Source organism: Miscanthus floridulus, chromosome 3, assembly GCF_019320115.1.
Source record: "Miscanthus floridulus cultivar M001 chromosome 3, ASM1932011v1, whole genome shotgun sequence".
Classification (NCBI taxonomy): Eukaryota; Viridiplantae; Streptophyta; class Magnoliopsida; order Poales; family Poaceae; genus Miscanthus; species Miscanthus floridulus.
In genome coordinates, this window is record NC_089582.1 from 137,671,757 (window position 1) to 137,686,143 (window position 14,387).

The 14,387-nt window shown below is 54.6% G+C and overlaps 1 protein-coding gene across 1 annotated transcript; it reads right to left on the bottom strand.

Moving 5' to 3' along the window:
- Positions 1–7,609: 7,609 nt before the first annotated feature.
- Positions 7,610–11,670, bottom strand: LOC136542575 (putative pentatricopeptide repeat-containing protein At1g26500). The gene is made up of 2 exons (XM_066535077.1): positions 9,822–11,670; positions 7,610–8,416 (listed from the first exon to the last, which is right to left on the bottom strand). The coding sequence occupies exon 1, from the start codon at positions 11,402–11,404 to the stop codon at positions 9,884–9,886; it is 1,521 nt and encodes a 506-aa protein (XP_066391174.1). The 5' UTR covers positions 11,405–11,670; the 3' UTR covers positions 7,610–8,416; positions 9,822–9,883.
- Between the last annotated feature and the right edge of the window lie 2,717 nt (positions 11,671–14,387).

The following is a 14,387-nucleotide window of genomic DNA, read 5'->3' on the forward strand; positions in this document are numbered from 1 at the left end:
TCGCTGCATGAACCGACTAACGTAGCCGACGGAGAATGCCAAGTCCGGCCGTGTGTGGGCGAGGTAGCGAAGGCTCCCCACAAGACGCCAGTACTGCGTAGCGTCCACCTCCTCCGTCGTGCTGTCGCGGCTCAGCTTCAGCCTCTCCTTCATCGGAGTGAGAGCTGGGTTGCAGTCGGTGAGCCCAGCTAGCTCAACGACGCGCTTGGCGTAGGCGGTCTGTCGAAGCGTGATCCCAGAGTCATCCTGGTGCACCTCGATTCTCAGGTAGAAGGAGAGAGGCCCCAGGTCACTCATCTAGAAGGTGGCCTTCATCTTTTCCTTGAATGCCGCCACCTCCGCATCCTTGGTGCCGGTGATCACCAAGTCGTCGACGTAGACACCCACCAGCAGGGCATTTTCTCCATTGCCCCGTCGGTAGATGGCCGCCTCGTGCGGGCTTTGCTCGAAGCCCATCCCCTTCAGCGTGGAATCCAGCTTGGCATTCCACGCCCTCGGTGCCTGCCGCAAGCCATAGAGGGCCTTGCGCAGGCGGAGCACCTTGCCCTCCTTGCCGGGGATCGCAAATCCCGGCGGCTGGTGCACGTAGACCTCCTCCTTCAAGTCGCCGTTAAGGAACGCCGACTTGACGTCCATGTGATGAACACGCCAGCCCTCCTGGGCAGCTAGCGCAAGGAGTCGCAGGACTCCATCCGTGCCACGGGAGCAAAGGCGTCGTCGAAGTCGACCCCCTCCTGCTGCACGAAACCTCGTGCCACCGAGCGAGCCTTGTGCTTGACGATGGCACCGGCTTCATCCCTCTTCAGCTTGTACACCCACTTAAGGGTGATCGCGCGATGACCACGAGGAAGGTCAGCAAGCTCCCAGGTGCGGTTCTTCTCAACCGCATCCATCTCCAACTGCATCGCGGCGCGCCATGCCGCGTGTCTCTCGGCCTCTGCGAACGACCGAGGCTCGCCGTCGTCACACGCAAGGTGCAACTGCGCCTCCAGGTCCTACAGGTCGTGAGGCACCAGTCCCGGCACCAACTGGTCGCCGAGAAGGTTCTCCATCGTACGGTACCGCAACGGCTCGCCGTCGTGGTACGCGTCGATGCGCTCCTCGTCGTGAGAGAGCGGAGTAGCGAGCTCAACCGGGCTATGCTCGACACGAGCTGGTGTTGGAGTAGATGTGCCCGGAGAGGTGCCTGTCGGTGCTGGAGTGCGTGGCGTTGCCGGCGAAGAACTCATCGCAGCCGAGGTCCTGGCTGGAGAGCGTGGAGCTGTCGGAGTAGCAGGCGCCGGGGTCGGTGGAGGCTCGGGGACTGGGGTAGACGCGCTCGCCGAAGAAGAGCTGCCTACTCCCCCAGCTCCCTCGAAGTGGACATACTCGACAGTGAAGTCGTCGTACGTCGGAGCCGAGCCGTCGTCCACTGCCTTGTCCCACGCCCATCCTCGCCCTTCGTCGAACACAACGTCGCGCGCCGTGCGCACACGCTGTGTCTTCGGGTCGAGGATGCGGTAGGCCTTCGAGCCCTCCGCGTAGCCGATGAACACTCCCGGAGTGCTCCTGTCGTCGAGCTTGTTGATGTGGCCAAGCTCCTTGGCGAATGCGAGGCAGCCGAAGACCCGCAAGTGGGAGACCGCCGGCTTGCGCCCATGCCAAGCCTCGTACGGCGTCCTGCCGTCGAGCGCCTTGGTAGGCGAGCGGTTGAGGATGTAGACGGCTGTCACCACCGCCTCTCCCCAGAAGATAGCCGGCATCCCCCTCTGCTTGAGGAGGGCCCGAGCCATCCCCACAACCGTCTGGTTGCGCCGCTCGATGACGCCGTTTTGCTGCGGGCTGTACGGCGCGGAGTAGTGGCGCTGAATGCCCTCGTCAGCGCAGTACGACGCGAATTCAGCCGCCGTGAATTCGCCGCCGTTGTCGGTGCGCAGCACGCGCAGCTTGCGGCCGCACTCCGCCTCCGCAGCAGCCTGCGCGCGCCTGATGGCATCCGCAGCCTCTCTCTTGCTGCCGAGGACCATCACCCACATGTAGCGGGAGAGGTCGTCGACGAGCAGCAGGAAGTAGCGTCGTCCTCCCGGTGTGGCCGGTGTCACCGGGCCACACAAGTCCCCGTGCACAAGCTCGAGCCTCTCCTTGGCTCGAAAGCTCGCCCGCTGGGGAAAAGGGAGTCGCCTCTGCTTCGTCAACACGCAGACGTCGCAGAGCTGCTCCACATGGTCGAGGCACGGCAGGCCTCGCACCATCTCCGTGGCACTGAGCCGCTTCAGGGCCTCAAAGTGAAGGTGCCCGAAACGCTCGTGCCACTGCCATGCCTCGTCGTCCCGACGAGCAGCGAGACAGAGGGGTTGTGCCACCTGCACATTAAGGACGTAGAGTCGATTTGCGCTTCTGGATACCTTGGCAAGAAGGCGACGACGATGATCCCAAATCCTCATGACTCCGTCCTCAACCACCACGCGCGAACCGTTCTCATCCAGCTGTCCCAAGCTGATGATGGAGTTCCTCAACGCGGGGATGTAGTAGACTCCGGTGAGCAGCCTGTGCTCACCAGACACGGCGGTGAAGATGATGGAGCCGACGCCCTTGATCTCCACGCCGGAGGCATCCCCAAACTTGACGGAGCCTCGGACGCTAGAGTCAAGCTCGGTGAAGAACTCCCGTCGACCGGTCATGTGATGGGTGGCGCCGGTGTCGAGGCACCACCCGTCAGTCTTGTCGTTGCCGGAGCTGCCGCCGAGGAGGGCGTGTGCTTTTGGCTCGTCAAGGTGGAGGAGAGCCGTTGCGGCCGGTGCCGCTGGAGGTAGCTCGATGCTGGCATGTGCCATGAACAGAGCCGGCTCCTCCTCCGCCGCCTGTGCGACGTGGGCCTGGCCGCGTCGTGGCTGTCGACAGTCCTTGGCCCAATGGCCAAGCTGGCCGTAGTTGCGGCAGGCGTCGTCTCGTGCCAGCTTGTGCCTGCCGGCGGCGCCGCCCTGGGCGCCTCCGCGGGCATCACCCTCGGCACGTCCTCGCGCCCCGGCCTGGGCGTCTCTGCGCGCCTTGCGTGGCTTGCCACGCTTGCGGCCGCCTGTCGCGGAAGAAGGCTCCCCCTTCCTCCGGTCACCTTGGCTGGCAAGCCACTGCTCCCGAGTGAGGAGAAGCTTCCCGCCAGTGGTGCTGGGCCCCAAGAGAGACTGTGGCTCATCGCTGTCGACGACCTTGAGGCGACCTATCGCCTCCTCGATCGACATCGTGGAGAGATCCAGCAGAGACTCGATCGAGCGAGCCATCTGCTTGTACTTCTCGGGGACGCAGCGGAAGAGCTTTTCGACAGCTCTCTCCTCACCGTAAGTGTCGTCGCCGAACTGCACCATCTTCTGCAACAGAGTGTTGAGACGGAGAGCAAAGTCATCAACGTCCTCACCTGGCTTGAAGGCCAGGTTCTCCCACTCCTTGCGAAGTGCCTGCAGTGTGGACTTACGGGCGCGGTCGCTGCCGATGCGTGCCGCAGCGATGGCGTCCCAAGCCTCCTTGGCAGTCCGCTTGCTGGTAAGCGAGAACTGCATCTCGGGCGGGACTGCAGCGATGAGAGCATCCAGCGCCCGTCGATCTAGGTCGTAGTCGACGTCGCCATACTGGACTGCCTCCCACATGTGCCGCACCTGGAGCTTTACCCTCATCACCGCAGCCCACTCGACGTAGTTGGTCTTGGTGAGGGTAGGCCACCCACCGCCGGGACCGACGTCCTTGACAACAGCCTGGAGCCCGTGGTAACCACGGTACCGATCCGGGGAGAGAGAGCCACGCTGCCTGTGAAGGCCGCGCTCTCCATCGACCCGTCGGTACCGATCCGGGGAGAGAGAGCCACGCTGCCTGTGAAGGCCGCGCTCTCCATCGACCCGTCCGCCACCGTTGCCGTGCGCGCCTCCTCCAGGAGCGCCGCCGCCGTGCGCGCCTCCTCCAGGAGCGCCACCGGCGCGTCCGCGCCTGTCTGGGCTGCCGCCGCGCTCGTGGGCGTGCGCGGCTGCCCCAGGAGCGCCACCGCCGTGCGCGCCTCCTCCAGGAGCGCCGTCGGCGCGTCCGCGCCTGTCTGGGCTACCGCCACGCTCGTGGACGTGCGCGGCTGCCCACTGCGCCGCCCGCGCTCGCGCTGCCTCCCTCCCTAGCAGCTCGAGGTCCGCGTCGGCGGTTGTCGTCAGCGGAAATGGAGCTGCCGATGCTGCCGCGCAGAGCCTCGACCTCCGCTGCCGCCGCACGCGCTGCATTCGCCGCCGCCGCTGCCTCCGCCTCCGCTCTGGCTGCTGCCAGCTCCGCCGCTGCCAGCCTCGACGCCCTTGCCGCCGCCGCAGCGGTCTCTACCACCGCTCGCTCGCGTTCCTCTGCCGCGGCAAGTTCGGCCTCCTGCCGACGCCGCGTGCTCGAGGCGACCGAGCGCTGAGACTGCCCTGCAGACATGACGCGCTACCGGGGGGCTGCTGCGTGGGGAGAGGGCTGCTTCAGACGAGCTAGGAGAGGAGTGAACAGGAGCGGCCGGAGGAGCTGCTGCTGCCAACAGCTGGGGCTGTTGTGGGGCTGGGAGAGAAGATGAGCAAGAGATGCTCAGGCTACAGGATAATACGGCTCTGATACCAGTTGTTAGTCGCTGAATTCTCACTCTTGCTAGTAGGAGAATTCTTACTCTCATCGAGAGAGGATGACACTAGGAGTTGGGGCAATTTTCTTGTCTATTTCTCACACAAGCTCACACAAATGCCATACCAACTTGAGGGGTTAGGGTTACATATTTATAGGCTGCTAGCCAGCCAAGCATATGCCAAGATGCTAGTCTAAGATGCTAATATGCTGTCCTAGCTAAGATGTTGTCCTCTAGTCTAAGATGCTGTCCTCTAGTCTAAGATGCTGTCCTAAAAACAAAAAAACAGCCACAAGGACCATGACCATGTGAGCATCACAGCCCCACAAAGACCAGCCACACATGAGACTTATCCATCAGTGAATAGTTGACTGAATCCGCTATTGTTTATCTGGTATACTTGTTTTTAACGGAACAATATGTTCTGCCATACTGCAGCCTGCAGGTGCATCGAAAGTCACTGATATGTGGTCCAGATGGGAGAGCGAGCCCACATGCCAGCAATCTTCAATGCACCTACACGGTACCTTGCAAACAGGCACACTTGGATACCCACCACAAGTTGCACCAATTAAATTTTGAACAGAAACAAGGCATTCTAAAAGAACCTGTGCCAATGATAAAAAAATGATCGGAAAACCCCATACAAAAACCAAAGTTGAACAGCGAACAATTTTTGAAATATGAACAGTGGACAAAAGTAAGGAATAAAGTGCAGTTAGAGCCCTAAACTTCCAAGGGTGTATAAACTTTAGAATTGCACAATTGGATTGCTAAACCTGTGTGTTCCTTATGTTGTTCAATGATGTGAAACTTTTTAGTACCCGACAGGTCTAATGCAGGCCCTAATCAATGAAATTCCAGGTGGGGATCCTCTCCCCCTGTTTTCGCCTTAAAAAAATAACTGTGTGTGTGTCTTTTTTCTCTCTCGAACACGCAGGAGAGCTGCGTATCATTATATTAAGAAGAAAAAAGGGGGGTTAGAGCCATATACAGATCACACACCCACACATGAAACACTCAGTAGAACTAACACTCACTCGACTAATAAAACTTTAAGTACCAACCGGCGCAAGGGCAAGGAGACAAGACACACCTCGAGCCCTAGCCAAACTCCAAAGCCTCAACTCCTCTAAAGCTAGTGATATAACATCAGTCAGAGAAGGGGAAATGCAGTTGAAAACACACCGATTGCGGTCAATCCAGATAGCCCAAGCACCTAAGATGATGACCGAATATGGGAAAGACGCCAAATATGGGAATCATCAACTTCAGGCTGCAATATTACGTTAGAGACTAGATCCCAGAGGTTGAGGTAATCAGCCAAGACGACAACAGACAAGGCCCCTCAGATATCAGTAACCCATTGCAAATCAGTCAAGGTGTCAAAAGCAGTCCTGCTATAGCCACTCTTCTAGGCACCAATTCAACTAGTCTAGGTGCAATCTGGGCAATACTCTGTCCATGTAGCCATTTATCCTTCCAAAATAATGTATTTCTTCCATCTCCCACCTCTGTAGTGACTGTGTGTGTGCCTCAATACAGATGCATATCCAACTTAACAAGCATATGACAAAATGTCACATAGATCATGTATAGGTAAAGTTTGCAAAGTAATATAAAGGGAGGCACAGTAGAACTTGAGAGAAGACATGCAAAATATCTCTTCAAATGAAAAACACCAACATTCCCGACTATAGATCATGGTAAAGCTTAATTCTATGCTGAACCACTCACTAATGAGGCAACATGGCAAGAACTAATGACAGAGTTTGTATTTATAGTGTAATTCTTGCTGACGATCAGCAACAATATTTATCTTTCTAGTATACTTCTTGCTGATGGTACAGGTTTTCTTGCTGATCTTGGGCTGTCACATATTACAACACCAACCATGTCCAAATTTAGTCATGCGCTACCTCATAAAAGTACAATTGCTCAACTTTCCCGACTATCCTAACCTATATATCTGTCATAATGCATCCTGTTCTACTTCCTCCCATGCATTTTTTTAAGGTTTGGAACACCCACTCGAAAGTTGGTATTCTTTCATCCTTTAGAAGCATATTCTACTTGCGTGCTAGACTCCAGAATAAGCTATGTATTACTCCCTCTATGTCAACCTTGACGTCTCAGTGGAACTGCAGGTTTTGCGCCTAGCAATATGTGAAGAACTATAAGAGCTTGTTCATGTCATTTGCATGTTCCACCCACACATTCATTGCTTCCCTGCAGACTATGTATTTATCACCAATCAATATAAATGATTTTGTATCTACTATTTTTAAACTAGTATTATTATCAGTTATCACTTACCGGTCCTCGAAGTCATGTTATGTTACGGGTACATTCTTCTCTCCCCATACATCTCCTAAATGATGTTATTTAAACTTTTGGCTTGGCGCGTCACATGCTTGCACTTCATCAAGATATTCAAATGACATGGGATTTGTATTCTTGTGCACCCTCATTTGTTTTGTGTTTTAGATTATTGGAGCGAGTCATGGTTCTGACCCAAGTTTGATGGCTCAATCACCATTGATTCTTCATGTGTGTACAACTGTTTCTTTGCGGTGTATCTGTTTGTGTGCCATGACACAGTTTTCATGTCGTCAATCTTGTGTTTGTCGGTGCCATCGCACATATACCATTGGTGATGCAGCACAGTATGGAGCCAGGTGCTTGTACTAATGGAGGATCTGTGGCACACATGATCAACCCCGATCACCTCAGCATCTGATTCGCTCTTCTATGTGACATCAGTGGGGCTGAACAAGGGACATCGATGTTAGGGCTTGTTTATCTTGCTAGATCATTTGCCTTGGCGACGAGTCTTCGTGTGAATTGGCCCTTCCTCTTGAAATGTTTAGCTTCGGCATTCCATCCTGTCCTAACTCCATTGCTTTTCACACGAATGAAGGGTTTGCCCACAAAAGAATCGGGATTACCGTTTTGGGATGCACGAGGTCACGCAAGGTGAATGCCGCTAGATTGAAGGTAGGGGCAGTGTATGGTCTATTGGCTGGCTTAGGAGCACAGGTATGACACTACCACTAGTAGGGCGCGTGCACACACACCGGAGGTAGAAGGTGGTGGAGAACAGAGCAATAACTTACACATTGACACAATGCAAATGGTGCTACCGAATTCTGAATTCAGGTGTAGCTAGCCTCTTATATTCCTTACATCCTTATAATAAAATCAAATTGAGGTAAATGAGGTCACTACCTACCACTACCAGCTACAAGGCCATACTGGCCATACTTCTACCTACTTCTAGCCACTACAACATTCTTTAGCAGGCTGCTGTCACTAGACAGACAAGCCATTGCCAGCATGGGCACAAAGGTGGAGCTGATTAAGCTTCTAGATAAGCAACATCAGAGTTGCCGTGGTACAAGCCGGCGTTTGCTAAGGAGGCACAGAGCAGCTACGAAAGAATACAAATCTATTTTACTCCCATCACGGCCTCTATCGATTTTTCTCAACAAAACCCAAATAAAGCAAACCTCATGAAAACCACACTGACTAGAACCTTCGAGCTCTAATATTTTGGCATCAAGTTATGTTTCATAAACAAATCTTATTTCTAGAAGTGTACCTTGCAACACAGGGATTCCTTTGTTCCTAGCAAATACCCACAAAAAATAATAATAATAAAGCTTAGGTCCAAAATTAGGACCAATATAATAATACCTTTTTTGGTGAGGACTCCAAGAATGAAGAATTAGGCTGCCACATAGCTGATCTTTGTGTGTTTCTTCCATTAAACTTTAGAATACGAAGATTAGACATTGCTATTGGCAAAGAAAGTCACTGGAAAAGAAATGATAAATGAGACAAAACGAAAGTAAAAGGAACTACTATTGGCTAATGCTACCATACCACAATCATATTGATAAAAAAAAACCCTACTGCGGTGCAAATGACTTGATTCAAACTTGCAAAGCTGCAAACATAGCATGAATGGATCATCTAAAAGGAAATACTCAGATCATCCCAATGCTAATCCATTTGACCCTTAGAACCACACAGACGAAGGCAAGCAAGAATTATTTGCATTTTCTACATGAGTAGATCATCTAATACAATGTTTTTGAGGCGACGCCTAGGTACAATGTTTTTGAGGCGTCGCCTAGTCATCGCCTAGGCGTCGCCTAGGCGACAAGGCGTGGTCGAGGGCCTGGGCGTCGGGGTCGCCACGACCTCAGCGTGTATGGCGTCCGCCTCATAGGATTAGGCGTCGCCTAGGCGCGAATGGCGTCGGGTGGACGCCTACAACCGCGCCGCGGACGCCAGATGCCAGTCGTAGGGGAAGGGCGCCAAAAGGAGCGCGGCCCCGCGGGAAATCGACCGCGAGGCGCGGGAAATCGACCGCGCGTGTGCCCAGGTAGCCTCGTCGCGTGGGAAATCGACCACGCGAGCCATTCATCGCGAGTGCGGGCGAGGGGAGAGGAAGAGAGAAGGCGGCAGACGGACCTCGACCTCCGCTGGGCTGCTACTCTGCTCGTGTCCACCGGCCGGCCGCCCCTGCCGCGGAGCCGGCCTGCATCTCCGCTTGGCCGTCCGCCCCTGCCGTGGAGCCGCTCTAGCATCATCGCACATCGCTGCTGCGGGCGAGGGGAGAGGAAGAGAGAAGGCGGCGGACGGACCTCGACCTCCGCTGGGCTGCTACTCTGCTCGTCTCCACCGGCCGGCCGCCCCTGCCGCGGAGCCGGCCTGCATCTCCGCTTGGTCGTCCGCTCTGCCTCCTCGTGCTCTGCTCTGCATCTGCCGTCCGCTCTGCTTGGCCGTCCGCTCTGCCACCTCGTGCTCTGCTCTGCCGTCCGCTCTGCATCGCCGCTTGGCCCAGGTAGTGTGAATATTGTATACTCTCTGCTCTGAATATTGTATCTCCGCTTGGCCCACTCTCTGCTTGGCCCAGGTAGAATGCATCTCCGCTTGGCCCACTCTCTGCTCTGCTCTGAATATTGTATGCTATATGGGAGAAGAGCTTTTGGAAAGGAAAGAAAGGAACATGGGCTCAAGAATTGGCAACAAACGAGATATGTATGTGCTGCATTAGTATATAAAATTCTAGCTTACAACGCCTTACAATGTGTGTATGGCGTCGCCTAGGCGTCCGCCACAAACGCCTAGGCGTTGTGAAGGGGGTCGGGCGCCGCGCCTCGCCGCGGCGCCTCAACGCGGCGCCTCAAAAACATTGATCTAATATACTTACTTTGATGTCAATACAACATCACAAGCACCTAGATCCTGAGATGATGATTGGCAACCAACATCCTAAACTGATTTGAGAAGTCCATTCATTGCTGTCCTTCTCCTATCCCTGGTGGTCATGCGCTCACCATAGGCTGACAAAATGTCTGCAAGATCAATTACTCCAACCTCCCTCAATCTCTTGCCGACCTCTTCAAACATTACTGCCCCCTCCTCATTTGAGAAATAGTACAGAAACTTGTTATAGTCAAACCTTGGCACATCTACCCCACCCCACATTGTCCTCTCTACAAACTTAGTCGCCTCCAATGTCCTCCCAGCTTTCACCAAGCCACCAACAAATATGCTCTCAAAATTCACCAATGGATCCCTCCCCTTCCGACCCCTCTTTCCAAGGTGCCCCTGGAACAACATAATGTAAGTGTGCATGTTCGGTTCACATCCCCTGGAGATCATCTCCCTGAACACCTCGGTGGCCTCTCCTGCTCGTTTGATCCTCAGCAACCCCTTCATCAACCCATGATAGAGAGCAATGTCCTTCTCCTTAACGCTATGGAACACCCTGTATCCTTCCCTCACCCTTCTCCTCACCATCAGCCCATACACCAAATCTCCCAGAACCTCACCATCCACCTCCAGACCTCGTTTTACCATTTCTGCCAACACCATGTACGCGCCCCACACCCTCCCTTCCTTGCACAGCCAAGACACCACCGCACAGCAGCAGCCCCCTCCTTTGTCCGGCACTCCGCTCATCCGCATTACATCGAACATCTTCATGGCGTCGGCTACGCGGTTGTTCTTGAACATGGTCACCACGATCTCCTGGTACGCCGCGGCACCCGGCTCGAGGCCGCGCCTCTCCATGCCATTCCACACCCTGCACGCGTCCGCGAGAGACCCCGCGCGGCAGTACGCGACGACCAGCAGGTCGCAGCACCTGCCCGTGCGCGCGACGCCGTGCCGGTGCTCGGCGCGCTTGATCGCCTTCTCCGCGACGTCAGGGAGCCTGCACGGCTCCGAGCAAGCGACGTCGGTGACGAACGTGAGGACCCGAGCGCGGTGGCACTCGGGGAAGAGCGTCACGAGCGCGGCGACCTTCCCGACCTCGCGGGCGGGGGCGAGCCCCCGCACTGCGGCGCGGAGTGCCGCGGCGGAGAGGAGGCTGCAGGGCAGCGAGAAGAGCGTGGAGTGGAGGAGGTCGATGTTCCCGGACTTGGCGAGGACGTCGAGGAGGCGGGCGGCGGTGGCGGGGGAGTGTGGGAACCCAGCGCCTCCGCCGTCGCTGGCGCCGCGGTGGAGGGTGGAGAGGTGCGCGAGGAGGCGGTCCACGGGGCGCCAGGACATCGGGAACCGCGCGGAGGCCTGGAGGAAGAGCTCGCGAATGTCGGCGGGCGCGGTGGGCAGCGGCAGCGCGGAGAGGCGGCGGCGCAGCGCGTCGTCGGGGTCGTGCTGCTGCTGGTAGAGGATAGTGCAGAGGCGGAGCAGAAGCGCCGGGTCGGTGGGCTTAGGCGCGGGAGACGGCTTGGAGGTGGAGAGGTGGCGGCGGAAAAAGAGGAGGTGGTGGCGGGGACGGGGAGGCATCGTGCGGCTTAGGTCGTTGGGTGGAAGGGCGAGGCCGAGGAGGCGGTTCAGTTCAGCCTCAGCGGCGGTTGAAGAGGAAGCGCGAGAAAGCGGCGCGGCTGGGAACAGTGCCGTGGAGGTGGAGGTCGAGCAAGCGGACTCTGGGCCGTGGTACCGTGCAAAGTCTACAGAAGTCTGTTTTGACGTTTTACGCACCTAGCGTCCGGACGCCCGGCTAGCTGCGCGCGTCTGCACGTACCTTGGCCTCGTTCGGCTGCTCGAGTTTGAGGCTGAACCGGCGGCTGGAGCTGGTTGCACCCCGTGACCCAGGCGAGGACCAGCCATTCGGCTGGTCTACAATATTCAGCTGCTTTCATCCCACTCTCTCTCCTGTCTCATTCGGTTGCCATGCTTAGGGTTTGCACCGCTCTTAGCTGACGCCATCCTCACTCACTCTCCCTTCTTGCCTTCGCTCGCGCCATTGGTCCCTCGTCGCCGTCGGACGCCGTCCGTCGTAAACCCCTCCCATCCCTTTTCCCAGGCAACGAAGGCGACATCCACACGGGGCGTCTCGCTGGCTCTGGTTCGACGGCGCCTTCTCCGAGCCGTAGCCGTCTTGCGAACTAGATCCAGCCGATTCGTCGCCGCCGGCAGGAGATCCGCCTTCCACGACACCGGATCCGTCACCTCCTCCTGCTTCTCCGAGCCGTAGCCGTCTTGCGAACCAGATCCAGCCGATTCGTCGCCCGCCGGCGGGAGATCCGCCTTCCACGGCACCGGATCCGTCACCTCCTCCTGCTTCTCCGAGCCGTAGTCGTCTTGCGAACCAGATCTAGCCGATTCGTCGCCGCCAGCGGGAGATCCGCCTTCCACGGCACCGGATCCGTCACCACCTCCTGTTGCCGCCGTCCCTACAATGGTATTTTCGGTATGCTTCCCTCTACTGCTATCCCATTTTGTGCATGCCGCTATCAGATCCGCTGGGTTAGGGTTGTAAGTTTTCTGCTGGGAGGTGTGGATGCCTAAGTAGAGACGGATTATTAGGGACACATTGGCCTTGCACATCGTTGCATTGAGGTTTAGAATAAACTCCATTTTTTATTGTTTTTATTTACACTTGGCTTCCCCGGTTTGTCATGTACTCCAATGATGGATGAGTTGTACATCTGTGTCCTCATACTCCTGCTTATGCAGTCAGGCAATAAGCAATATGCGGACGTGCCTTTGATTCATACTCCTGCTTATGCACAGAGTTGTATACATCCAAGCAACCGTTGCATTCATTAGGTTTCACCAGTGGAACTGATAGCCTGTATGCGTCATTTGTCCTATTCAGCAGCTGTTCAGTATTACTGATGTGGTTACTTCTTTTGTTATAATTACAGTGATTATGTTACTTCTTTTGTTACTTGTATAATCTGTTGTTAGTACAGAATACATACAGTTCCTATTCGGAAATTATACATTTACGTGGGAGTACTTTGGTAAGCATTTAGCTCTGACATGGGCACATGTTTTATCATATAGGTGTGTTCTTTCGAAGTATATATATTGGCACCGTCGTCAACAGCTTCCTGCTCCCCGCCGAAATCCCCCCGGTACAACTTGTTCCAAGCGTGTGAAGCGAGAAATCAAGGCAAGTACACAATTATGACCATTGCATTGTATTTTAGTTATTTCGTTCAATCCTTTAGTTTTTTTGCGGTACCATTAGTACGTCCAGCCACAAACGATAATAGCCCTTCCACGTTTCAACAGATGCCTCCAAAGCGTCCAACTTGGACCGAGGATGAAACCAAGCTGCTGCTGGACCTTTGTCTTCAAGAGAAGGAAAAGTGTAACTTCACTCAGCAGGGTCTCACCACTGGTGGCTGACACAACATTTACACTTATTTCCCCCAGATTGATAAGAGACAATGCAACAATAAGCTAGGATACCTAAAAAAAGCCTACCAGACATGGAAAGATGGGCTGACAGCCACTAGGCTTGGGAGGAACCCACGTACGGGCGCCATTGATGCTGACACTGAGTACTGGAAAACTCAAGAAGGTTCCCAGCCCATGAACTCAGTATGTGATCTTGATAACAGTTCCGATTACATAGGTTACATTGTTTAACATTATGTGCTTCTCTTGTTTTTTAGGATGGTAGTCAGCCTGAGGTCCTCCGTGGTAGGCAACCTCCCTTCCTGGACCAATTGGAGGCACTATTTGGGGACCGCAACCGGAACACGGGCTGCTTCGTGTCCGCTGGTGGTATTCGAGAGTCAACGCCTCCTGCTACCTTGCGTCGGCTAGACTTAGGCGACCCATCCAGCTACCATCTGGTTCGAAGAGGGACAGCAGGGATCATGTTGTCAACAGCCTAGAGAAGAAGAAGAGTTGCAATGTAGGGGAGTACATTGCCCGGTTGTCTGAGAGCATTGCTGCAAGGGGCACATCAAGGGATAGAGAGCGGACCCGTGAACAGGTGGAGGTAGACGAAGCTATGCAACTTTTAAGAGATGACGGTGTGCCAGCCACTTCAGACATGTTCTTCTTGGCAACGGATTTGTTCAATAACTCAGTGCCTCGACGGGTGTTCAAGAATCTGCTGACATCCGAAGAACGTATGGCATGGCTGACATATCAAATGAACAAGAACAAGAAGTAGTTCAGCAGCTAGGATGTTGAGTTTGGTGTGAAGCAACGGTGGCATTTGAGTGTCATCTTTTATCCTTTACATTCATTGTTGTCCTAGTTGTGTTGAGGTTTCATGTCTTGTAACAGGGCCTTTGCCGAAAAACTATGTGTCGTATTTTTTTCCAGAACTTATTATCAGTTGTGTGATGCGATGTATTTGTTTGAGGTGCCGGTCATGACTTGGTTGTTGAAACTATAAATTATTTCATTGTTAACAGATGCTTTAAAGTGATCTATGTTTTAACACATCACAATGGGATACTTTTGTTGCAGGTACATCAGGGATTGGTTGCAGAGGTCATCAGTGATCGACAAGCTTGAA

Coding starts and splice junctions, on each gene's coding strand:
- LOC136542575 (XM_066535077.1), bottom strand. CDS start 11,404: ATGCCTCCCCGTCCCCGCCACCACCTCCTCTTTTTCCGCCGCCACCTC.